The 27,349-nt window shown below is 43.2% G+C and overlaps 1 protein-coding gene across 8 annotated transcripts in view; it reads right to left on the bottom strand.

Moving 5' to 3' along the window:
* PUS10 (pseudouridine synthase 10) overlaps nt 1-27,349 on the bottom strand; it is a 96,646-nt gene that overhangs the window by 9,190 nt on the left and 60,107 nt on the right. For 6 of the 8 annotated variants that reach the window (XM_062209493.1, XM_062209492.1, XM_062209495.1 and 3 more), the window contains 10 exons: nt 25,300-25,364; nt 23,777-23,862; nt 22,556-22,681; nt 19,509-19,565; nt 18,597-18,673; nt 18,452-18,507; nt 16,341-16,458; nt 10,639-10,781; nt 7,877-7,976; nt 3,349-5,458 (listed from right to left, as the gene is read on the bottom strand). In XM_062209493.1, the coding sequence (XP_062065477.1) occupies nt 5,420-5,458; nt 7,877-7,976; nt 10,639-10,781; nt 16,341-16,458; nt 18,452-18,507; nt 18,597-18,673; nt 19,509-19,565; nt 22,556-22,681; nt 23,777-23,862; nt 25,300-25,364 (867 nt within the window). In that variant the 3' untranslated portion in view covers nt 3,349-5,419. Of the gene's footprint in view, nt 1-3,348; nt 5,459-7,876; nt 7,977-10,638; nt 10,782-16,340; nt 16,459-18,451; nt 18,508-18,596; nt 18,674-19,508; nt 19,566-22,555; nt 22,682-23,776; nt 23,863-25,299; nt 25,365-27,349 lie in introns of those variants that run through there. The other 2 variants (XR_009867803.1, XM_062209488.1) reach the window with 1 other exon arrangement.

Raw genomic sequence — 27,349 nt, forward strand, 5'->3', positions numbered from 1 at the left:
TTTATACTTCCAATGTAGAGCTCCTTCACTTTCTTGGTTAAATATATTCCTAAGCATATCTTTTTCTGAAGCTATTGTAAATGAGATTTTATTCTTGGTTTTTCAGACTACTGACTGTTCTGTGTTGATTTTGGGTCCTGCATATTTATTGAATTTACAAATTCAATAAATATACAAAGTTTTTTGGTGGATTAGGGTTTTCCTTATGTAAAATCATGTTCTGTGCAAACAGGGATGATCTGACTTCTTCCTTTCCAATTTAATGTCTGTTATTTTTTTTCTTTCCTAGTTGTTCTTGCCAGCACTTCCAGTACTGTGTTGAATAGAAGTGTTGAGCGGGGACATCCTTGTGTTGTCTGTGACCTTTGAGAAAGGCTTTCAGCGTTGTACTCTGCTATGGTGTTGGCTGTGGAATTGTCATGTATGGTCTTTATTGTGTTGGGTTATGTTCCTCCTAGATGTAGCCTATCGGCAGTTTTTATGAAAGGATGGTAAATTTTGTCAAATGCCTTTCCTGTATCTATTGAGATGATGTTTTTTTGCCTTTCATTTGTTGATATATATCACATTTATAGATTTGCAGGTTGAACCATCCTTGTATCCTTGAGATAAATCCCACTGTATCATGGTAAGTGCTTTTTTTCAAGTGCGCTATTAAATTTGGTGTGTATTTTGTTGAATTTCTGCATCTGTTTTCATCAGAGACATTGGCATGTAGTTTGTTTATTGATAATGTCCTCATCCAGCTTTGTTATCAGGGTAATGCTAGACTCACAAATGGACTTCAGAATTCCCTCCCCTTCCATTTTTTGGGAAGAGTTTGACAAGGATTGGTAATCATTCTTTAAATGTTTTGTAAAGTTCAGCAGTGAAGTTATAAGGCCTCTGACTTTCAAATAAATAAATCTTTAAAAAAAATAGGAGACTTGATTGGAAGTAGAGCATCTGAGACTCGAATGAGCATGCATAGGGATGCCAGCAGCTTAACCTGCTGTGCCACAGCGTGGGCCCTGGAATATCTTTTTGTATAAAAATAAGAACTTAAAGAATGATGGGGACATGTCAAAAGAACACAAGCCAGCCTGAAGCGTGTCCCAATGGCAAAACCAATACTTAAAAAGCAGAAATTAAAACCCATCAGGCCGGCGCCGTGGCTTAACAGGCTAATCCTCCACCTTGCGGCGCCAGCACACTGGGTTCTAGTCCCGGTTGGGGTGCCGGATTCTATCCCGGTTGCCCCTCTTCCAGGCCAGCTCTCTGCTATGGCCCGGGAAGGCAGTGGAGGATGGCCCAAGTGCTTGGGCCCTGCACCCGCATGGGAGACCAGGAGAAGCACCTGGCTCCAAGCTTCGGATCAGCGCGATGCGTCAGCCGCAGTGGCCATTGGAGGGTGAACCAACGGCAAAGGAAGACCTTTCTCTCTCTGTCTCTCTCACTATCCACTCTGCCTGTCAAAAAAAAAAAAAAAAAAAAAATCAAATAGGAAGCCTATGAGTCCTGTTTCTATGTAATTCCTGCAAACAAGGACACTGAACTTAACCCCACAAGTATCAAATTCAGGAAATTAAAACTGATACATTATTATCTAGTCACAAAAATAAACATTTTTGTTTACACAGTGATGTAAATAAATGAAAAACTACCTTTTAATGGAGTGATGACCAATAAATGTTAAAGGAGTGATAAATTAGAAAATATTTGGCAATTGGTACAATAATTGATTCAGGTGGAAATCTTGAATGGATGCTAAACTTGGGAGTGAAACTTGGGTAGCCTCTTTACAAGATACTTACTAATGGCAAAAGGGAAAAAGGAGTTACCTATCAACGGAGAAGCTTGGTAGACAGTACCTTAATCAAGTGATCAAAGCCCAACCATCAGTAACTGGGCAAATAAACGCTGCTAAGATGCAAGAACATAATATGTTTTCTGTGTGGTATTCATACCAAAAAGGTGCAAATGGAGTCTGATAACAAGGAAACATCAAGCAAATCCTAACTGAGGGATTACTACTGGCCTGAAATGCTCAAAAGTGTAAGTAATGGAAATCAAGGGAAGACAGACTGTTTCAGGTTGGGAACTAGGGACATAATTAAATGCACAGTACAATCACCAGACTATGAAGAACACTGAGGACAACTAGCAAAGCTTGAAGAGTGTCTGAGGATCGGATAATACTAATGTATCAGTCCTGATTTTGATAGCAGTACTGGGGCTGAATTAAAGAATGTCCTTTGTAGGAATTACACACTAGTGTATTTGAGACAATAAGGCATCATTGGCTCGATGGTTCATCTTAAAAAAGGGTACCATTTTACAATGAACTCAGAAAAGCCTATATCAAAGTTAATTTCTTTTGGATTTAAAAAAGTATAAAACTAAAGATTAGCCTAAAATGTTTTTCTCTTACAAAATGAAATTTAGCTTTTAAATTTATTTTATATAACTTGAAAATGTTATCTTGAAAATTTTTCATTTTAGTAGCTTCTTCCCCAAGTATTCAGAATTGATGATTTTCCTAAAATAAACCACAGGCTATATTTGGGACACAGAAATACTAAGAATTGCAAACTTAAAGAACGAACTTTCTCTGAATGTTATTTAAAAGACTTCTAATTTAAAGCTTTAAAAAAAACTATAAAATTTTAAAAATTATTTTTAAGCAAAAGGAAACTATGGTATTCTCATTACCTGATGTTCCCAATTTCACCTAAAACAAGGATCAATAACAACCTGTGTCTCAAATGTATGGAATGTTTACATCTGATATTACTCTTTGCTTGAAACTTTGTGTAATTTTGGGATTAAAAATTTGAGAAATAAGTTTTCTTTTTTTAACTTTTTTTTCGACAGGCAGAGTGGATAGTGAGAGAGAGAGACAGGGAGAAAGGTCTTCCTTTTTGCCGCTGGTTCATCCTCCAATGGCCGCTGCGGCTGGCACATCACGCTGATCCACAGCCAGGAGCCAGGTGCTTCTCCTGGTCTCCCATGCTGGTGCAGGGCCCAAGGACTTGGGCCATCCTCCACTGCCTTCCTGGGCCATAGCAGAGAGCTGGCCTGGAAGAGGGGCAACCGGGATAGAATCCAGCGCCCCGACCGGGACTAGAACCCGGTGTGCCGGCACCGCAAGGCGGAGGATTAGCCTGTTAAGCCACGGCACCGGCCCAGAAATAAGTTTTCTAACTTAAGTTTGCTAAGGAGGTTCCTGAATTTTCCATATTACAGATATATTGGATTCAAAGCTGAAACAAAAGAAATATTCAAAAGACTGTCTCCTACATTATTTGTCTTTCTGTAGCAAAATTTCTTCAGAAATTGAAAATGATTCACACAGAAGTTCTTTTATCAGAAGTTTATTTCTGTTATTCCATTCTCATTTTCTAACATTGGAAAGAGTGAAAATTATTTTCTACTATTCACATATGAAATCGAAGTGGTAGGCTGGTTTACCAGGTAACACTATTTTCCTCATATCGAAAGTGAATCTTCATATTTATGAAATATGTGTAATACAGAGATAGGAAACAGTGAGTAACTGATACTATACAAACCATGTGAATACTAAAAAAAAATCTCTAATAGCTGTATTAAGAGTGACAGGAATTACACTTAAATCTGAAATTTTAGGAAAGTTTTCCTTTTTTTTTTTTTTTTTTTTAAAGATTTTATTTATTTGAAAGCCAGAGTTACACAGAGAGTGAAGGAGCGAGGTCTTCCATCCGATGATTCACTCCCTAGATGGTCCCAACAGCCAGAGCTGCGCAGATCCGAAGCCAGGAGCTTCCTCTGGGTCTCTCACATGGGTGCAGGGGCCCAAGGACTTAGGCTATCTTATTGCTTTTCCAGGCCATAGCAGAGAGCTGTATCGGAAGTGGAGCAGCTGGGAGGTCTCGAACCGGCACCCATAAGGGATGCCAGTGCTTCAGACCAGGGCGTTAACCTGCTGCACCATAGTGCTAGCCCCAGGAAAGTTCTTTTCTAAAACTTTCAGTAATCCATTGTTTTCTTTAGGTTTACTTTCTTTTTTCCTTTATATTTATTTGAAAGGCAGAGATAGAGAATCTTTCATCTGCTGGGTTCACTCTCCAAATGGCCCCAATGTCCGGGGTTGGGTCAAGCTGAAGCCAGCAGCCAGGAGCTTCTTCTTGGTCTCCCATAGTGGTACAGGGGCCCAAGCACTGGGCCATGGCAGACAGCTAGATCAGAAGTGGAGCAGCTGGGGCTCAAACTGGTGCCCATATGGGATGCTGGCACTGCAGGCTGAGGCTTAGCCTTCTATACCACAGTGCCAGCCCCAGGTTTAGCTTTCTTAATATTATTTCCCTTCATAACACCATTGGATGATAAACTTACAGGTGGCAATTATATGAGATTGTATGAAATATACTTGGGCTTTTTTTGGGTAAGCTGCTTGATTTGGTATTTTAATTCCAAAACTCAGTTATAATGGTCTATGAGGCTAAAAGGCATCCTCAAGTGCCTCCTCCATACTGTAAGTGCTCAGTAATATAATGTTTTAGAAAAGGACTCTAGAGACCAAGCAGCTTCAGTTCTATTCCTAGATATGGAGGTAACAATTTTTAGATGTCACCTAACTTCTTTGGTTTCAATATTTATGAAAGAGACAATTTCCTATTTGCCTTTCATTAAGACGTTTAAAATTAATATACTGAAGTAATACTAGTTTACCCTTTATTTAGCAATCTCAGTTTTTCAAATTCTTAACCCTGCGATTGGAGTTACTGAAGGCACTTGTTTCTCCTTATTTAAAATGGTATGTCTCAGTTACTAAGGTTTCACTTTCCCTTGTACAGAAGAAAGGTATTGACAAGTTTAGATTGTCAAAATAGGAACTTGAGGTCTTTGGAAATGTGACAAATCACATTCAAAAGGGCTTCTATTGGTGATAGTTTGCTTGAGTTTCACCAGGAAAAATAATTGTCAGATTTTCATTTGCTATCTTAGAATATTATAGGATACTATGCTGCATGAATCTAGAAAAAATTTTTATTCAGATAATTTTAAAGCTTTGGAACATGATTTTAAAGGTGGAATGCCTCTTCAAGAGGAACATCTTGCTGCAAGAAACTACAGCGTCTCAGACTAAAAGAATGTGTCTTTTTTGTATACCCCTCTAAATTGAGAATTGAGAGAGAATGGTTTCCATATTTTAAGTTTGTTTTGTGGAGATGTAAGAGGAAATGAGAAAAATCACGACATCCTTGGAACAATTAGAACACAAAATATACACAAAGATCCTGAGCTGTTACAATAAACTAAAAATCATATACAGATCAACATGATCCAAATGGTTTCCAAGACACCGTTATGGTGGGTAAACTGCTGTGTTAACATGTATGTTGCATGGAAGTCTACATCATACCAGGAAAACACTACTCTTGGTCTCCACATTGGAAAGTTAGTCTTCCAGAGCAGGCGGCCAGTCAACATCCACAGACTAGAAGGGAGAAAACAGTCATTAAAACAGCTCATACTATTCTGGTCAGCAGTCACTGGTAATACTGTGCAAATTTACTATAATACAGCAGAAGAAGATGCATTTGAAGGCAAGAGGTATTGAATACCATCATTTAAACGCTCTTGCCCATTCTAGGGATTCTTGAACTTAAGCTCTGTTTCTGAATTAAGCAAGTAGCAGGATTTGGTTTTAAAAATTTTTCAATTTTAATGTTATTTATGGATATAGCAAAGAAATTCAGGTGACTATACCAATTTTCCCTCATCAACTTTATTCTCCCATCTTGGATTTAACACATTCAATAGTGTATAAACCTATATAGCCTTGCTGGTAACCTAGCAACTAAATCTAAAAGACAAGAATATGAAAGATCACCTGGAACTAGAAAAGAATTAAGTATCTTTGTGTTTGATTCTTTCAAAGTCTAGTCTATTCTTACCTTCATTTTGCTCTTCTGGAACAAAACCTTGGCCTTCAAGTTATAATGAAATTTACAGTAAGCAGACTATTTTGTCCACACATAAACAATCACATTTCTGAAGTACCAAAGCAAACCATGCCTCTCTTTTTTAAAAAGATGTATTTGTTTGTTTGAAAGGCAGAGAAAGAAGACAGAGGGGGAGAAAGAGAGCTTTCATCTGCTGGTTCACTCTCCAAATGGCCGCAATGGAAGGAGCTGGGCCAATCCAAAACCAGGAGCTTCTTCCTGGTCTCCCATGTGGGTGCAGGGGCCCAGGGACTTGGGCCATCTTCTACTGCTTTCCCAGGTCATAGCAGAGAGTTGAATTAGAGGAAGAGCAGCTGGGACACAAACCGGTGCCCTTATGGTATGTCAGCTGCAGAAAGCAGCTTAGCCCACTGTGCCACAGCATCAGCCCTGCATACCATGTCTTAACTACTCTAAGGAATGTGTTTTAAGAGAAAGTTAAAATATTCATAGTTTTTATTAACTTTAAAAATTTGAAAACTAAAATGAGGTACTGAAACTGTTAATCCATGAGTCATTCACATTCCAGATTCATAAAACTTTGATTAGGAAATAGCAAGTTGGCAATGTGGTACAATGGGGAAGCCACTGCCTGCAATGCAAGCATCCCGTTTCAAGTGCCTGTTTGAGTCCCAGTTACTCTGCTTCCAATCCAACTCCCTGCTAACACACCTGGCAAAGCAGTGAATGCTGGATCAAGTACCTGGGCCCGTGCCACCCCTGTGGGAGACCGGATGGAGTTCTGGGTTCCCAGCTTCAGCGTGGCCCAGCCCCAACCACAGCTGTTATGGCCATTTGGCCAGTGAACCAGTGGATGGAAGATCTTTCTCCCCACTGTCCCTCCCTTTGTCACTCTACCTTTCAAATAAATCTTTAAAAAATAAACACTTTTATGTGTATGTGTCTTTTACAAATCTAAAGATAACTTCAGTTAAACTAGTTTCACAATGTAGCCAAATACCAAACATCAATAATAATGAGTGGTTTCTCAAACTGAATTTTTAAACATCACTATTGCAAGTGTGTGTTGAAGGTAAGGGAGGATAGCCGTGTTGTATTATCTCAAAAGCTCCCCAGGCGATTCTAGTGGACACTCAGGGTTGAGAAACCTTGGCCTGTGACTCCTTGACACTCCTGAAATCTCAGAATGTCCTAAGGACGAGGGCCAAAGAGCTAAAAGTATCTTCCTCAAAATGAGGCTCACTGAAAAGGCAGGCTTTGCAGGAGCAGTCATTGGCTGCACTGCAGGAGCTGCAAAAGTCAACCAGAGTACCTGTGATAATCGATTACTATAGTTTTTTCATGCTAGGCAATGCTATCAACCTCTTCTTATAACTTTAATATTATTCCTAACTACAAAATGCTAGCTTTACTAAGATTTGGAGGATAAGTTGAAGGGTAAAGACTTCCTAAATAGACTTTCATCAAGGTACACAATGTATTACTATTTGATACTCAAATGAAACAGAATTTCCTGAAATAGCCATTCTTTAGAATTTAACCTTCTTTCAGTTCAGGCTGTAAGAGCAAGAAGTCTGGGCCACAGCATAGAGGTCCCTTATAGAAATGCTACTCCCACCCACCCACCCTGAATGTACATTTCTGAGCAAGCTGCCTTAAATTCTTTATAAAACAAAACAGATAGGGAAATGTACTCTTTTTGATTTCAAAGGACTTATGAGAGTCATTACAACTTTGCTTGGCTTGAAAGTTACTTTATGTAAAGCAACTAATAAAATAGTTAAAATAGTAAATGAGACCTTGTATTTCTAATAAAGTCTGAAGGTATTTCTTGCAATACAGTGATACGGTGTGATTATTTTCCAGTACCTATGAAGGTGGGTAGTGCTAAGTGCCAAGGAGCATAACTCTGGCTGAATTTGCAAATGTGCACTCCAGAGTTGGCTTACCTCAACATCCAGCTCAAGAATGTCTGCAGTCACTCTCATCAGAGAGCCAATGTTTGGCTTAGTTCTCCCGAAGTCTCCGTGGACAAACTCTTTGATGTACCTGGGCTTTGTTTAAGGAAACAATGAAGACAGCCATGCAGTACCAACCAATGGGCAAGATTTGATAGGTCAAAGCAGGAATGTTACAACACCATCCTGAGCTCTGACTTGTGATACATCTCTTGGATAATAAGCTATGAAAAACTGGTTCCTATTAGCTTGGAAGTCAACATAAGGACCCAGGACCTCTGTTTACATCAGAAGTACCAAAAGTCATGGTTTTCTTTCTTTCATTATAGCTTATCCCTAAAGTGTCAAGATTTATATATGGGACTTAATAGTTAGTTATAGAAGCCAGCGCCGTGGCATAGCGGTTAAAGCCTCCGCCTGCAGTTCAGCATCCATATGGGTGCTAGTTCAAGACCTGGCTGCTCCACTTCTGATCCTGCTCTCTGCTGTGGCCTGGGAAAGCAGTGGAGGATGACCCAGGTCCTTGGGCCACTGCACCTGAGTGGGAGACCTGGAGGAGGCTCCTGGCTCCTGGCTCCTGGCTCTGGATTGGCGCAGCTCTAGCCATTGCATCCACTTGGGGAGTGAACCAGCAGATAACAGACTCTGTATCTCTCTACCTCTGCCTCTCTGTAACTCCGCCTTTAAAATAAATCTTTTTAAAAAATTCGTTATATGGGGCTGGCGCTGTGACGCAGCAGGTTAATGCCCTGGCCTGAAGTGCCGGCATCCCATATGGGCACCAGTTCAAGACCCAGCTGCTCCACTTCCAGTCCAGCTCTCTGTGGCCTGGGAAAGAAGTAGAAGATGGTCCAGGTCCTTGGGCCCCTGCACCCATGTGGGAGATCTGGAAGAAGCTCCTGGCTCCTGGCTTGGGATCGGTGTAGCTCCGGCCGTTGTGGCCAATTGGGGAGTGAACCAGCGGATGGAAGACCTCTCTTTCTGCCTCTCTTCTCTCTGTGTAACTCTGACTTTCAAATAATAATAAATCTTTTAAAAAATTATAGAGGCAGACATTTGGTGCAGTGGTTAAGATGCCTGCACCTCATATTGGAGTCCCTGGTTCAAGTCCCAGCTCCACTTCCAACTCCACATTCCTGGAACTGTGCAGCTGGGGAAGAAGCAGACAAGGCTCGAACAGTCAGGTCCCTGCCACCCATGTGGAAGAACCAGATTGAGTTCCAGACTCCTGGGCCAGGCCTAGCTGTTGTAGGCATTTGGGGAATGAACCAGTGGATGGAAGATCTCCCTGTGTCTGCCTTTCCGAAAAATTTAAATTTAAAAATATAGATACAAATGATCTATTCAATGATTTTAAAGAACCTTGTCCCAGTTTCTATTGTCATCTTTCTAGTTCCATCTTCTTGAATAATGACAGGTGGCAAGTTTCCACAGGGTCATACACAAAAATAGTTCTCCTTGTAATGTGATCCAGGAGCAACAGGATGGAAGGAACAATGAGAATATTAATTTAGTTTCGATAAAGTCCCTTCAGAAAGATTATTAAAGACATTCTCTTTTTTTTCCCCACAATCCATGCAGAGAAAAGTATACACAGTAAATGAGGGCCTCTCAGTATCTTGTCAGCCCAGTTTGAGAATAATACTTTTTTAAAGATTTTTTTATTTCTTTGAAAGGTAGATTAGAGAGAGAGAGGGAAAGGTCTTCCATCGGCCAGTTCTCTCCCCAAATGGCTGCAACAGCTGGAGCTGAGCCGATCCGGAGCTAGGAGCTTCCTCCTGGTGTCCCATGCTGGTGCAAGGACCCAAGCACTTGGACCATCTCTACTGCTTTCCCAGCTGTAGCAGAGAGCTGGATCAGAAGAAGAGCAACCAGAACACAAACAGGCACACTTATGGGATGCTGACACTATAGGTGGAGGTTTAGCCTGCTAACCCATAGCACTGACCCCACCGAGTTTTTACAATTCAGATGTTTTAGGGACACGGGCTGCTGTTCTGGGCCATTGGCCACATAAAGTTAAGATCAATATGTACAGTCATCATTCCCATCTGCCAACCATGTTTATTCATCCGGCAAGGGCTTGAGATGCTAACAGGACCCACATTTGGTCATGAATTTGTGGCCTGTATACTACGTAGAGACAGCAAATGAGTCCATTAAAAATGTTTGAGTACTTCCTATGTGCCCAGCACTGGGTACCAAAATGAAACAAATAACTTCAAAGATGACATTGAACTGATTGTACCTCATGATTTAAAAAGTCATTTTGGGGGGCTGGTCCTGTGGCATAACAGGTAAAGTTGCTGCCTGTGATGCTGCCATCCCATATGGGCACTGGTTTGAGACTCGACTGTTCCACTTCTGATCCAGCTCTCTGCTAACAGCCTGGGAAAGCAGTGGAAGATGGCCCAAGTGCTTGGGCCCCTGCCACTCAACATGGGAGATCCAGATGAAGCTCCTGGCTTCCACCTGGTCCAGCCATGGCCATTTGGGGAGTGAACCTGTGGATGGAAAATTGATCGATCTCTCTCTCTCTGCCCCCTCTCTAATTCTGCCTCTCAAATAAATATAAAAAAACTGTTTTTAAAGTCATTTTGAAAAACACAAAAGAAAAAAGATATCAAACCAAGGCTTCTTCTCCACTGTACTTGTAATGCTTCCCCTAATACCTCCCAGACCAAGTGGAGCCTCTTCCAGGCCTGCACTAGCTCTTCCGGCAGGATTCCGTGGCGCAGACAGCGAGAGGATACGTCCCAGCTTGAGTCTTGAGATGGAGGCGAAAATGATGCTCGTCCACGTAGTGCGTCTCCATGGAGTGAATGACACGCGATCTCACAGCCAGTGGCCTGCGGTGCAGGACCCGGAGGGGGGTTTTCTGGTCGATCTTGAGGTCCTACAGGGGGTATGGTCACAGCAGAGAGTCAGCGCGGCCACCCAGGGAAGGCTGGCTCGGCTCCTGTGTCACACAACCCTCGCCACAGGTGTGTTCGGGAGGGGACTCCATGGATCACACTGTAATAAACCGTCTCCCCTCAGGTTCAGACTGTGCTACTTCTCAGAACCTAGTCCGTAATTACTCATTTCCTGGCCTCCAGGACCTTCCTCATAAACAAAATCAAAAAAGGTTTCAAAGCAAATAATCCTCAAAGTCTCTTGCTCTAATATTTAAAGGGTTGGTTACGACCCTAGAGTTCCACCCTGTCTTTTGCTTCAATGGGCTCTTCTGGAAGACAGTGCTGCTTACAAACTGTGTGTGTGTGTGTGTGTGTGTGAAACGTTATATATGTGAAAGGCAGCATGACAGAGGAAGAGACAGACAGACCTTCCATCCCCTGGGTCACTCCCCAGATGCCCACAACAGCCAAGGCTAGGGGCAGGCCAAAGCCGGGAGCCAGGAACGCCCTATGGGTCTGCTATGTGGGTAGCAAGGGTCCAGGTACTTGAGCCATCACGGGCTGCCTCCCAGATGCACATTAGCAGGGAGCTGGTTGGGGAAGCCGGAACTCAAACCAGGCACTCTGATGTGGGATGTGGGCGTCCCCAGCAGCAGCTTAACCTGCTGCAGTGCAGTGCCTGCCCCGAGAGGGCAATGTTCTTACTTTCATTTTCCAACCAACAGAGTGACCTAAGAGGGAGGATTTCAGGCTGGGGTGAGAAATGGCTGCTTACAGTTAAACACGTGCCTCACTTGTGCACAAATGTACTTTGCATATTCCAAGGAGGCCATGTATGCGCTCTCAGGATGGTTGGTTTGGTTTTCTGGTTATACAGAAGGATACATCTGGAAAAGTGGCGAAGGTGACATTCCAATGTAATGATTACAAGTAGGCGTGCACCACAAATCCGGCCTCTCAGCAGGTTAGCCCAGCCCGGAACGCAGCAGCGTCGCCTCATCTCAGGTTCTTCGGGGACGTAGGCTTGCTTGCCTTACAATTAGTTCAAATGAGAGATTTTCCTTTATGTCACAAGATATAATCAAGAAATAAAGATAAATACTGTAAAAGGTCAGTTAATTCCAATTTTAAAAATAGATACTGGGCAGAACCAGAAATGCCAGTTCCCGATAACTCTGCAGTTCCTTGTTGGACCGATTCCTAATTTACATGCTGAGTGAGTGCCTGAGCCCTGCTGAGCAAAGGAAGGTTTCTGTCTGCTCTCTGCTGTGTGGCGCTCTCTGCAGAGAAAGGAAGGGCGAGTTCTGGCAAAGAGCACGCTGGGAAGGTATAACTGCCCTCATCAGAGCGGTGAGTCAGCACCCCTCCCCCCCAACTCTGTGGTTTTTATGCTTAATTCTTTGATTTTGAACCATTTTTATTATTATTCTGAGATAAGCCATCTCCACAAGGTTGGCCTTTTCTCTGGACAAAAAGACCAATAAAAAAAGGCCAAGGCTAACTATTAAGGAGTCTATAAAAACACAGGCTCCACTTCGGACTGCAGAAACAGCCAGCCTTTAATTGAGCAACTACAGAACGAGTGCTCTTCTCTGATTCCTTCGCCTCTCAGTCTCTCCCGGGAGGCAGACCAGGAACCAGGCAGGAAGCGGAAATACCAGCTGAGCTGCGAGGCCCCGCACTGCTGCCAGCCTGGCTCTCAGACCAACGCTGCTCGTGTTTCTCTCGTCTCTGTCTTAGCTGACAAAAGGAAACCATGTACTCTAACTTGCACTCTGCTTTTCAGAAACACAAATACACTTTTCCAAAGAAGTAGGTTGCCCTTAAAAAGGGGGACAAATTAGTACATTTGAAGTAACTTTCGTAGAATTGGAAACTGATTCAGTCTTTTTTTGGTTTTTTTTTTATTTATTTTTAATTTTTGACAGGCAGAGTGGACAGTGAGAGAGAGAGAGAGAGAAAGGTCTTCCTTTGCCGTTGGTTCACCCTCCAATGGCCGCCGCGGCCGGCACACTGTGGCTGGCACACCGCGCTGATCTGAAGGCAGGAGCCAGGTGCCTATCCTGGTCTCCCATGGGGTGCAGGGCCCAAGGACTTGGGCCATCCTCCATTGCACTCCCGGGCCACAGCAGAGAGCTGGCCTGGAAGAGGGGCAACTGGGACAGAAGCCGGCGCTCCGACCGGGACTAGAACCTGGTGTGCCGGTGCCGCAAGGCGGAGGATTAGCCTATTGAGCCACGGAACTGGCCCGATTCAGTCTATATTTTTATGCCAGCAGGAATATTTGCAAACTGTAAAAAAATGTTACCAGAAATCCACTAATCACATCAGCCGACTTAGGACTATGGACCATTAAAATAGATCCTTTTACCACTGAGTTTGCTTCTATATAATAATCTTTCAGCCAGCATTATTTCTGAATTAGCTCATTGGCTACTACCCCCAAATGAGTTTAGGAGCCGGTGTTGTGGCCTAGTGGTTAAAGCTGTCACCTGTTACACCCATGTCCTCTATGGGTGCTAGTTTGAGTCCCGGCTGCTCTACTTCCAATCCAGCTCCCTGCTAATGGCCTGGGAAAGCAGCAGAGGATGGCACACATACTTGGGCCCCTGCACCCAAGTGGGAGACCAGGAAGAAGCTCCTGGCTCCTGCCTTAGGCCTGGCCCCACACTGGCTGTTGTGGCCATTTGGGGAGTGAACCCGTAGATGGAAGGGCACACTCTCTGTGTCTCTCCTAGTCTCTGATTTTCAAATGTAAATAAATTATTTAAAAAAAAAAACAAGTTTATTTTTCCAGTAGCATTTTGAATGACTCATACACATGTGAAAGAATGGAGAATTTTATAAATCTGTTTTAAAACCTTAAAAATGTATCTACATTATAACCATTATCCCAAAGGCCCTAGATAATTAGGGCTCAGTTCCAGGTTCGCAGAGCTGACCACCAGAGGGGCCCTTGCTTTAGAGAGGAGCTTCTCTAAGCAGGTGAATAGCGTTGCCACCAAAACAGTCATATGACAAACCTCATTCTGCACTTTTCCCCTGAAAATATCATGGGTACTCCATCAAGGCACATCTCTCTTTCTTCTCAATATTTTTAGTCATGTATTACTATCTACATGTTTACATGTTAACATATAAAGTAATTGGGATCATATGCTGGTTTTTTGTTTTTAATTTGAAAGGTAGGCAGACAGGGAAAGAGACAACAAGAGTTCTCCCATCTGTTGGCTCACTCTCCAAATGCCTCGAACAGCAAGTTCTAGGCCAGGCCAAAACCAGGAGCCAGGAACTCAACGGCAGGAACCCACCTACTTGAACCGCCTCCTGCTGCCTCCCTGGGTGCACATTAGCTGGAAGCTGGAGGCAGGAGCAGAGCCAGGACTCAGTCCCAGGCGCTCCACGTTGGATGTGGGCATACCAAGTGGCATCTCAACAGCTAGACCAGAAGTCCCCCATTTTTGTTTTTTGGTACCTATTTAGTATTCCACTTTATTATTTTTCTATTGAAGGACATTCATTTTGTTTGTAGTTTTTATTGATTTTGCCGCTTTCAACAAAGTTAACAAACATCCCTGTGCAGGTATCTTTCCACACTCGAGTTCTCTTTCTGTCAGAGAGACTGGCAGCAGAGAGAGTGCTGGGTAGAAGACCAATGCATTTTTTTTTTTAAATAATCACTGCCATGCTGCTTTCCATAATGGCTGCAACACTTGACATTTCTATTGACAACGTATGCAACTATCCTTCTCCTCCGTTCCAGCCCACTGCTAGGTGTTACTGGTCCAACAGAAATAAGGTGATGTCTTATTTGAAAAGATGTCCCATCTCCAGATAGAAATCACAATAACTTTTGGCCACTTAGAGTTGCTATTTTTTTAGCTGCCTGTTCATATTTTTTGTCCTTTTTATCTACTGTGTGTTTATATTTTTATGACAAGTATAAATCCTATTTATGGTATCTTCTGCCATACGATGTATTTTCTACACAGTCATATATATGAGTACATACAAACATATGTGTATGTGTTCAAATCACACTGTATCATCTATCTACTCTTAACCTTATCTTTCCCCTCAGCACTTAGTACCATTTTCTAATGTCAGTGAATATGCACTACATAATTTTCAACATCTGGATAGTAACAGTCTAATTTAATTACGGTGACCTACAGTATTAATTCAGTCCCCTCTAGTGGGTCATCTACATTGTTATAAAACACTGCCCATTTAATTTTTTAAAATTTTCACTTTATTTGACAAGCAGAGAGACAGAGACAGAGGAATCTTCCATTCATTGTTCTACTCCTCAAATGTCCACAATAGCCAGGACTAGACCACCAAAGCCAAGAGCCCAGAAGTCAATCCAGGTGTCCCCCGTGAGTGGCAAGGACCTAAGTATTTCAGCCATCAATGGCTGCTTCTCAGAGTGTATGTCAGCACGAAGCTGGATCGTAACTGGAGTAGACTGCACTTGAACCAGGCACTCTGATACAGGATATGGGTGTCCCAAGTGACGACTTAACCGCTGTGCCAAAGTCCTGCCCCAAATATTGCCCATTTCTATGCTGTGGTAACCATATGCATTTCTGAGCCCATTTATGCTCTCTTGGCATCTTTACAGGAAGAAGTGGGGGCAGATGGGAAAAAAATGCAAACAAACAGGAAGATTCTCTACAAGTGACACTCCCATGTGAAGGAAAATGGCATGGCCCAAAATATATGGGCTGTCATATACTATCAGTGTTTTATTTGCATACATAATCTTAGCATTAAATCTGTTAGGTAAGTTCTATTTTATATATAAATATAAATATATCACATATATAAAGTATATATATTATATATACTTTATATGTATATATATATATTATATATACTTTATATGTAATATATATATTTATATTTTAACAGAGAGCAAATATAGTAATAGCATTGTTGAGCATTTTCTATGTGCCAGCTAATGTTCTTACATGCTTGATAAGGTGATACTCAATAAAGAGATCAAATAACTTGTCTAAAGTCACACAGCTAAGAAATGAAGACCTAGGATTTGCACCCAGGCAACCTGTCTTTAGGGTTGGACTCTTAACCCCTAGTGACACTGCCTCTCCACTGGGTTAAGTGAGTTCCCAGCCACTTAATGACAAAGCCGGGACTTGAATCCATCTAGTTACAAAAAACAATAGACTCTTTTACAAACAATAGAAAAAATAAAAGAAAAAGGAAAAGGGTTAAGTCTCCGCCTATAATGCCAGCATCCCATCTGGGTGCTGTTTCAAGTCCCAAGTGCTCTGTTTTTGATCCAGTTCCCTGCTAATGCACCTGGGAAAGCAGTGGAAAATGGCCCAAGTCCTTGGGCCTTTGCCACACATATGAGACCCAGATGGAGGTCTGGTCTCCTGGCTTTGGCTTGGCCCAGCCCCAGTCCTGGCTGTTACAGTCATTTGGAGAGCGAACAAGCAGACAGAAGATCTCCCTCTTGGTGTTCCCCCTCCACCTCCCTCCCTGCTCTCTGTAACTCTGCCTTTCAAATAAATAAATAAAACACAAGCTACCTTTATATCATCTAGGAATTCAATGTCTTTCTTCTGGATTGCTTTATTTATCCATATTAAGGCGCTGTAGGTCTTGGTCTTTTCTTCTTCACCTTCTTTCATGTGTCCTATTGCCTCTCTAAACAGACACAACAAAACAAAGTTTGTTTAAATATATAAAATACACACAAGCCTTGCCCAAAAATTCCCTTTAAGAATAGCTCTATTGAGACAATAAATGCAATTACCCTGTTTGAACTACAATTCAATGAATTTTTGTAGGTTTACAGAACTGTGCACCTATCACCACAATCTCATTTTAAAATACTTTCAGAACTCCCCCCAGAGAAACTCCGTTAGCCATTAGCAGTCACTTCCCATTCCCCTTGAACTTCTGCCATGGGTAACCGCTAATCAACCTTCTCTCTATATATAAATTTTTCTATTATAAACATTTCCTATAAAATGGAATCATACAGCGTGGTGGTGTTTGGTGACTGGCTTCTTTCAAGTCATAGTATTTCCAACGCTCATTCATGTACCAAGGCTTAGCTCCTTTTAATTGCCAAATGATATTCCATTGTATGGATACACAATAGTCGATGGTTTCAGTTAACTGCAGCCAACTGCAGTCCAAAAAAATTAAATGGTAAATCCCAGAAAACACAATTAATAAGTTTTAAATAACCCTTATTTTAGTACACTGTTCTATTGTTGTTTTGTTATTGTTAATCTCTTACTCTGCTTCATTTATAAATTAAACTTTACCACAGCTATGTACATACAGGAAAACACAGTTTATATAGAGTTTGGTACTAGGAGGTCTTGCAACGTATCCCCCCAGATAAGGGGGAACAACTAAATTCCATGTTATTCACCTGTACACCTTTGGGGAATTTCTACTTCTTTGCTGCTATAAATAATGCTACTATGAACATTCACGTCCATGCCTTTGTGTGGATGTGTGTTCTCATTTCTCTTGCGTATTCAATACCTAGAAATGGTTGCTGGGTCACAGGGTAACTCTCACATTTGACCTTTTGAGAAACTGCCAAACTGTTCTCTAAAGTGGCCACACTTAGAATCCCACCAGTGGTTTATGTTCCAGCTGCTCCACATCCTCACCAGCATTTGTTGTTTTCTGTCTTTTATTATATTATTATTATTATTATTATTATTATTATTTTGACAGCCAGAGTGGACAGTGAGAGAGAGAGACAGAGAGAAAGGTCTTCCTTTGCCGTTGGTTCACCCTCCAATGGCCGCTGCGGCAGGCACACCGTGCTGATCAGAAGGCAGGAGCCAGGCGCTTCTCCTGGTCTCCCATGTGTGTGCAGGGCCCAAACACTTGGGCCATCCTGCACTGCCTTCCCGGGCCACAGCAGAGAGCTGGCCTGGAAGAGGAGCAACCGGGACAGAATCCGGCGCCCCGACCGGGACTAGAACCTGGTGTGCCAGCACCACAAGGCGGAGGATTAGCCATTTGAGCCGCGGTGCAGGCCTTTTTTTTTTAATTTTATTTATTTATTTTTTTGACAGGCAGAGTAAGACAATGAGAGAGAGAGAGAGAGAGACAGAGGGAAAGGTCTTCCTTCTGTTGGTTCACCTCCCAAATGGACACTACAGCTGGCGCGCTGTGCCTATCCGAAGCCAGGAGCCAGGTGCTTCTCCTGGTCTCCCATGCGGGTGCCAGGCCCAAGCACTTGGGGCATCCTCCACTGCACTCCCAGGCCACAGCAGAGAGCTGGACTGGAAGAGGAGCAACCGGGACAGAATCTGGCGCCCCAACCGGGACTAGAACCCGGGGTGCCCGTGCCGCAGGCGGAGCATTAGCCTAGTGAGCCGTGGCGCTGGCCCTGTTTTCTGTCTTTTTAACGACAGCCATTCTAGTGGGCACAAAGTGAGATCTCACTGTGATTCTGATTTGCATTTCTGTGATGACTTGTGATGCTGAACGTTTTCTCACATGTCTATTGGCTGTTGGTATCCTCCTTGGAGAAATGGCTATTTAATGGTTTCTCCATTTTAATTGGTTTGTTAGAGTTTGTTTATATTCTGGAGACAATTCCCTTATCAGATATTTGATCTTCCCCCTCCCTCCTGAAATCATCTCTGGTGAGCCCACCCCTCACCTTGTCACAAGCTGCAGGTCACGCACTTGGATCTTATTAGATGACTTATTAATTTTCTGTAGTAAGAGAAAGGGAAAAGCAATTAGCAACTCTGCTCAGTTACAGCGCTGGAGACGTGACATTTCCCGGTCCCGCCATGCTTTACCTGCTGCAGCTCCTTAATTTCTTGGGCAGTGAAGTGTATTCTGTGCGGGTTCACCAGCTCCACTGCAAAGGGCCTCCCTGGCAGCACACAGCCGGTCAGGAAAGAGAAGCATGTTGAGGGAGTTAACGTGCGAGCGAAGGAAACAGGGGTTAGCGGTATGAAAGCCATGTTGAGCTCTAGAGGACTAAAAGTGAGTGACAGCACTACAGCTGGGACAGGGAAGAATGTGTGAAAAGAAATCCAGGGGCTTTGGGGGAGGTGAGGGCTGGAAACCTTCACACGGGCAGTAGGTGAAAATGACTGCTTCCCCAAGCTCCACAGACAAGCCTGTGGTAATTACCAAATAAAATTCCAACAGCCACTAATTAATGAACATAACGCAATCCCACACAGCAACGCCCAGGTACACCAAGCTGAAATCCAGCTTCCTGGTGTAACCCACTAGTGACCTAGAAAGGCCGTGACTTCACGACAGGGAGGCGTATACACCTCACACAGTCCTCGTCAGCTTCCTTGTAAGGCAACCAGGCAGAAGCGAGCCCTGAATGCTTAGGGAGCAGAATCACTGTCTCAATGGAGATGTGCATTCCGGAAACTGTACTGGTACTTCTGAAACGCTATTAAGCGGGACAATCAATAATCAAACTTTTGGGGAAAAAAACATCAGGCTGTCCTTGTTGATAGACATGAAAGTCCCTTGTAACTGGAGACGTGTCATAGGGTGGCCCCCGCTGAAATGACTCCTGCTAAGACGTGTATAATGTAAGTGATACAGGTAGCTCCGTGCTCCACAAAGGTGTCTCCACTGGAGAAGCTCTGTCCGGGCCGTGCCCACTTAGGTTCTGGCTAAGCTGCCGGCAAAGGGTGATGATCGAAGACTGTTCTAGTCTGGTGATGCTGGGGCGATCTTACCATTTCCTAATGTTCTCACGTCTACATCTTCTCTTCCAGAGGATGAAAAATTAAAACCTTTGGGAAACAGGTAAAAAAAAGTCAGAGACATAATTGCCCTAAGATATTGGTTCCTAATCTTTGCTAGAAACCCAGCGTAAGGGCTTGAGTACAGGAGAACCCCAAGGGATACTCATCTTCCCTCCTCTTACCCAGGTCTCTCCTAAAAACAGTAATGGTAATGATAAACACCGTTTACTGAGTACTTATTATCCTTCAGGCACTAGAGTAAAAATAATGTGTAATTTTATTTAGTCCTTATTACAACCTTATGAAGCAGGTATGCACTCCCTGCTAGTGCTTTTGGGAAAGTAGCAGAAGGTGGCTCCAGTCCCTGGCCCCCTGCCACCCACGTGTGAGACCCCGAAGAAGTTCCTGGCTTCCAACTGGCCCAGCCCCGGTTATTGCAGTCACGGGGGGAATGAACCAGTGGACTGAAGATTTCTCTCTCCTTGTCTCTCTCTTTCTCTCTGTAACTTTCAAATAAGTAAATCTTAAAAAAAAAGGGGGGGGGGCGTGATGGGGCCACACTATGGCATAGTAAGCTAAACCACCTGCAGCACTGGCATCTGATATGGGCGCCAGTTCACGTCCTGCCTGCTCCACTTCTGATCCAGCTCTCTGCTATGGCCTGGGAAAGCACTGGAGGATGGCCTGAACCCGCATGGAAGATCCAGAAGAAGCTCCTGGCTCCTGATCAGCTCAGCTCCAGCTATTGTGGCCATTTGGGGAGTGAACCAGCGGATGGAAGACCTCTCTATCTCTAACTCTACCTCTCAAATAAATAAATAAAATCTTTAAAAAAAAAATAGGTAATTTTCCCAAGGTCATACAGTTCAATGGCAGAGTGAGGTGTCTTTCATGTTAAAGCCAGACCCTGACTATCATCCATGCCTCAATTTCATGGGCAGAGAGAGCACTGTTTGGAAAATGATCCCACCACTACCCTGGCCACAATCTTATAGTGAAAACTCTATCAATCTTTCTTTCCTTAAAACAAAACAAAAACATTCATTGAATATTAAACTCCATGAAAGAAAGAAGAACAAAAACTGTTTGACTCTAAAAGGCAAGTTCATCATTTAATCAAAGCTAAACTGAGTCTGTACATTAGCTATTTCAAAATCCAAATCAAGGGCAAGAATTATCAGACATGATAAATATTCAGCTAAGCTGCAGTGGCCCTTATCCCGGGGCTGGGGGCAAGGGGAACAGACGCACAGCGGGACTGAGAGAGATGGGCAGATGTCAGATGACGAAAGCCCAGAATATCAAGTAGTTTGGATCTTATCCTGTAGCCAGTCACTGACCAGTTTTCACCAGGGAACTGATGTGACAAAGAATGACTCAATAAGAGAAGTCATAATTGTATTAGGGGAAAATTTCTTTGAAACAATGATTTTGAGAGTATGTTTAAACTCTGTTACTCATTAACTAGGGAATTAGCAAGTAGACAACATGATGTGCTGATTCGAAGTGACTGCAAAACAGGTGTGCATACCCACTCAGGGTACTAGTTCACTTCACATAGAGGTGAAACTTAGAACTCTCTTCCTAGACTTGTCACATGTGGACCATTCATCAGAAATATCAAGTGTTCTGGCTGAGAAGCATGCAATTAGCAAAGGGCAGCCGTGAATCAGGGAGTTCAGCCAACCAGGTTTTACAGTCTGGCCCGCAGCCAGTTGGCACAGAGGTCCGGAGCTGTGCTGTGCCCAGGAGCTCTCCATCAGCTCCTTTCGCACACATCTTCAGACATTGAGCTCACGGACTGCGCTCAGTCTGAGGGTGGCCCTCCCCACTCCAGTGAAAGATGGCCACAAAGCACCCTCACGACAGAGTGCAGCGGGGTGAGGGCAGAACGCACACTGTGTCGAAGCCTCCACAGCTACTCCTCTTCTAGAAAGGGGATAAGGCGGCCCCAAAAAGACTTTGAGAGAGACTTTTTGTGCCAATGCCTTATTTTTACGTCTTTACAATTTGCTTAAGTGTTATCACCAGTTAGTGGAAGTTAGATAGACAAACACTCATGGCAATAGCCCAGAGACTTTACTGCTAAGATTCTGAGAACCTATTGGGCAGCTGGGTTAATTTCTTCTCCATTCAGTAAACAATTCTTAAAGACCCTTAGAAACAGGCCCACCTACCTGACAGGCAATGAACTGTAAGAGTGCTGAAGTCTGAAGGGCTCCCCCACCCCCCCCCCCCACAAGTCACAGGGCAGGAGGGGATGGCCATCAAGACCATCTGCCTGTCATTCCCAAAGCACACTCATCTTACACTTTTCCAGACAGAAGGATGGATGTCTCCACAAAAAGTTTTTCTAGTTGTCCTAGGAGCCCCTTGCCAAAGAGTGACATCACCCTCTGATATTTTTCCTGACGTGTGACGTGATTTCCATCAGTCGAAATCTTAGTCCCTTTTCTCTTATCTAATCCTGGGTGAAACCAGAAGATTTTACGTTGCCTATGGCCTGACAGGTCTGTTGAGAAAAGGAAAACATAAGCCTGGAAGGACCTGGCTCACCCCACAAACTGGACTCATTAATACCCAAGAAATGAAAACACAACACAGCTGCCATTAAGTCTTTGTAAAATGGTTACTGTTGATTTTTTTCTAGGCCTGAACTTTATCGCTGGAAAATTTATAGGTGATCTCAGAAGTCACACGTTTACAAGTGATTATTCTTAACAAGCACTCGATGTGGACATTTTATTTCAACTTCCTCACATTCCCCGCAAAAAGGCCAAGGCTGATGTGTGCCAAGGTCAAAGCTGAAGCCCTTTCAAGCCATTTCAAGTAGCTTCAGTTGCTTTGATTTCACCAAGAGTAAGCAGTCGCCTTGAGACAGGGAACACCTTGGGCACTTGGACCAAAATCCAGCCCAGGCTATAGAAGTCCTGGACATGATGATCCCTGTGCAGCCAAGGGGCCCAGACTTGGTGGTGGTTGACCTAATCAATTCATGAATGACAGTAGATTGAACATACAAGTATTACAGCACCTACTTTCTGCTTTGAATTCTGTCAACAAATGATCTGAAATTAATTCTTCCACCGACGATTCCAGTTTCCTTTCGCCATCAATGATCCAAGGAGTTTGTGGGAGATTCCTGGAGTATTTATTGTATCTCCCTGCCAAAGAAATATCAGGCAGCCTGAATGGAATGGTGTGATTAACACAGTAGGATAAAAAGAAAAGCAGCAACTATTCGATGAGTGCCAATAGCCTAAGTGCTGGGACATAAAACAAGACCTCATTTTAAGTAACTTCCAGGCTAATTTGGGAAGCCAGAACATGGACAAATAGATAATTAAGTAAAAAGGTTTAAAGTAGCAACAGAACAGACAAGTAAAGACATGATACGAATAGTGCATTAAATGAGTTTGAAAGAAATGCTCAATATATTAATCTGATTAGTGAACTGAGTTATAGAATATTTAATTACTTTATTATTGTAATATGTAATTAGTATATAATATTGAAGAATGCACCAAAGATCATAAATAAAGAAAAACTTTTACACTTCATTTGTAATGCACTACTCATTAGTGATAACGTATGCCAAAGAATTCAAATACAGGAAATTTTGAAGTGTTTCTAAGTTGAAAAAAACAAAACAAAACAAAAGAAAAAACCCTAACAGAACATGACTCCTTCACCACTAGATGAGTAAAGCCACACCAAGGTGGGTAGCTCTCATCGCCTGAGGGCAGGATATTGTAATGAAAGCTAAAGAGCAATTTCGTTTTAGCTATTACTATGAAACAGCTGGAACTTTCAAAACAAAATCTGCCTACTTAGATTACCTCTTGGGAAAGTCAATGTAACAGTTGTTTTTTTTTTTTTTTTTTAAGGTGGAAGTCAAGTGTTTAGTCATTTTGGCAATACTGAAATTATTTTTTCAAGTTTTCTTTCCTATTATAAAACCATTCTCTGTGCTGCTTTCTCCTGACAGTTTCTGGTCTCTACATCTGCTAATATTTTTATTCAGCCATCTCTGATGAAAACTACTAACACCTAGGAATTGACATTGCATCTTAAGTACCAGATATCTGGTAGGAATGCTTACAGAACCTAAAGTAAATCTGGTTATCAGTTCTACTTCTCAAAAGAGTAGACGAGCAAGAACCCAGTAACAGCAGTAAGAATTTAACAGAAAAGGCGTCGCTTTTCAGAAAGGACGGTAAGTTTGACCGTGAATGTAGATTCCAGACTAAATATTTTACCAGCCACAAAAACAGCACCATGAGCACATTCAATTTCAAGAACAGTGCATACGGCCTTTGGTGAGTTTGGAGGACAAGGAAACTGCCTGCAAAACAAAATAAATTTTACAGCTACTATTTGCCAGATGCAATACTGAATCACAAAACCAACATGAATCGGCATCGTCCGAGACACACACACAGCCTGAGCGTCGCAAGGCCTAACCTGCTCCCTGTCTGAGCTTCCGAACAGGAAGGCCTGTCAGGCGGGAGCACACCACTTTCTACACCTGTGGTTGGCGTTCAGTGAATCAGGGTCTCACTGCTACCTCTGATGCTCAGGAGGCCTCATCTTCACAGATGGGAATTTCCAACAGCCTTGACATTTGCAGAAATACTCTGGATCTTCGCAGAGGAAACCCCTTTGGGCACATTAGCCAGTGTGCTACCCTGGGTCACCTGCTGCTGGCTTCCATGACAGCAGTCTCTGGGTAGTGTTGCCGTGCAGTGTGAAGCTGGTCGTATGATTGAGTCCCACCCAGAGGGAGAGTGCACTACCATTTTTCTGTTTCCTTCTCATTCTAACTACTATCCTGTGAATTAGACCCCAGAGCCAGCAAAGATGGAATGGAGCTGACACTGCCCTCTTTGTTAAGAAACTGAAATCCAGCTGAAGACAGACAGGAAAGAACAAGGATGACTTTATTCTCTGTCCACCATGCAGAAATTTCTATAGCCGCTGACTGGAGTCTACTTGTAAATGACTACATATGGACTTAACCCCAGATGCATGGCTTGAAAATTTCATATGGTTTCCCAAGATCACTTAACAAATCAATCATTTAGGAAAACTTAGGCATTATTGGCTGTAGAGTAACTACCTCTACTTTCTCAAATTTAACAAAAAAACTTCCTGAGATTCAATTTTAGTCAATAAAATACATGAAACCCTCCTTGCACTGTCACTGCTTTATATTCAAATATCTTCTGGAAGGATAACTACAGTGACAACTGACTTTATAAAATGAATGCCCTGAGAATGAACATATATAAGACTAATTGTATGAAGTGGATCTCAGCATATTTACATCTTAGAAGAGGATACTGGTGACTACAGAGGGAGCCCAGCTGCCTAAGATTTCAACTGGGAGACAGACAGTGGCCTAGAGCCAGATTTCCTGAGTCTCTGACCACTGCTATTGCTGCGACATCCTGAACCCTGGATTTCCCACTACGGTCCCTGTTCAGCTGAGGGAAGAGAAGGCGATGCTGAATTCCCTCACCTGTGATAGGAATAGCACAGGGCTGGAGCGTTAAGAAGTCTGCCTCTCGGTTCACTCTCTACTCCCAGTTGATCTTGGGCAGGTCAACTCTCTCTTGGGTTGGCAGTACATTTACCGACCAGTACTACATTCCAAGTCCTGTGCCACCAACTGGGGATCTAACAGTGACTAAGACTACTGAGTTCTGGCTCCTGAAATGCATCCAGTCCATCCCCTTTATTCTAAAAACTCCATGATACTTGTTTCAATACTTCTACTTACTTCCGGAAATCCTCTTCTTTTATCTTACTCAAAGCTTTCATAACTGCCATTCGAGTGAATACCGACTAGAGCAGGGTAAAATGAAAAGAAAAAGCATTATATCACCTAGAGAAGAAAACAGCAGAAGTGACACAAAGAGCATGGTTGGAAAACTGCATCGCTTTATATACGTGAAGGAGAGAATTGCTTTTTCCCTCAGACCTCAAGAGGGATTTGATGTGTCAACTTTCATTCCCTGCATTCCAGTGGAAACCATGCATATGCTTTAGGAGATGGCTGCCAGGGTTACAGACAAAGCAGCCAACCAGCCTGCCCTGGCACCTGTCAACTCGATAGCCCTCACCAGCCACAAAGCAAGTCCACTGCACCGAACAGAAGAGCGTCTGCACAAATGTCTCACTTGGGATTTTTTAAAGTAAAAGCCAAGCTACCAAGCTACATGGTAGACATGAGAATTATTCATGAATATAAACATAGCTATGATAAATCACAATTGTTTCATCTGTTATGAGAAATTATATTCACTTAAAGGAGCAAAATGTAAGCATCTTAGCAGTTTATCACCAAAGCAATGTTTTTCTTTTTCTTTAAAGATTTATTTGAAAGGCAAAGTTGCAGAGAGGTAGAGGCACAGGCAGAGAGAGAGAGAGAGAGAGAGGTCTTACATCCACTAGTTCACTCCTCAGATGGTCCCAACGGCCAGAGCTGTGCTGATCCGAAGCCAGGAGCCTAAAGTTTCCTCCGGGTCTCCCTCACGGGTGCTGGGGCCCAAGCACTTGGGCCATCCTCCTTCCCAGGCCACAGCAGAGAGCTGGATTGGAAGTGAAGCAGCCAGGACACGAACCAGCATCCATTTGGGATGCCAGCACTGCAGGCGGCAGCTTTATCCACTAGGCCACAGCGCCAGCTCCAAAGCAATGTTTTTCAAACTATATTCTGGGGAATTTTAGGAATTTCTGCAAGGTACAATATGGTTAGAACTGGAGCTAGAGTTGTGGCAAAGCAGGTTAAGCTGGTACAAAGTGTCGGTCCAAGTCCTAGCTGCTATGCTTCAGATCTAGCTCCCTGCTAATGTACCTGGGAAGGTAGAGAAAAATGGCCTAAGTGTTTAGGCACCTGTCACTCATATGGGAGACCTGGATGGAGTTCCTGGCTCCTGGCTTCAACCTGGGCTGTAGTGGCCATTTGGGGAATGAACCAGCAGATGCAACATGTCTTTCTTTCTCTCTCTCTCCCTGTTGTTCTGCCTTTCAAATGAAATAAATAAACCTTAAAAAACAAATAGGATGGGGCCAGCACTGTGGCACAGTGGGTTAAAGCCCTGGCCTGAAGTGCCGGCGTCCCATATGGGCACCGATTCTAGTCCTGGCTGCCCCTCTTCCAATCCAGCTCTCTGCTATGGCCTGGGAAGGCAGTGGAGGATGGCCCAAGTCCTTGGGTCCCTGCACCTGTGTGGGAGACCCGGAGGAAGCTCCTGGCTCCTGCCTTCGGATCGGCACAGCTTCAGCCATTGCGGCCATCTGGGGAGTGAACCAGTGGAAAGAAGACCTCTCTCTCTCTCTCTGCCTCTCCTCTCTCTGTGTAACTCTGACTTTCAAATAAATAAATAAATAAATAAATCTTTTTTAAAAATAGGATTAGAACTAAAAATCAAGTGCCTATCTGATAAGACATGGAATCTAGGCCTCTCAAAAGGTCACTCAATTTACTCCCTGCCATGAAGCAAGAAAAATGACATTTGAGACTCCACAACTTCTACTGGAGAAGTGGTGTGGTGGCTATGATGGTTTTACAAAAATCTACTTGTCCGATTATTTGATGCTGGCACTTGCATATTTCCTCAAAGGTAACAAAAAGTGAAACTAGACAAGAAGATGTCAACCCCTTTAGCTGACAAAGATGGCCATGCAGAGTCTGGGACAGTAGCACGCCAGGCCTGTCACTTCCAATCTGGAGTGGTGTCGCCCATTAATCTCAGGGTGCTGAACAACCATGGGAAGGCCAAGGAGTCCACGCCACGAGGGAAGCAGGGCCACGCTACCTCAGGCCT

The sequence above is a fragment of the Lepus europaeus genome, chromosome 13 (genome assembly GCF_033115175.1).
Source record: "Lepus europaeus isolate LE1 chromosome 13, mLepTim1.pri, whole genome shotgun sequence".
Classification (NCBI taxonomy): domain Eukaryota; kingdom Metazoa; phylum Chordata; class Mammalia; order Lagomorpha; family Leporidae; genus Lepus; species Lepus europaeus.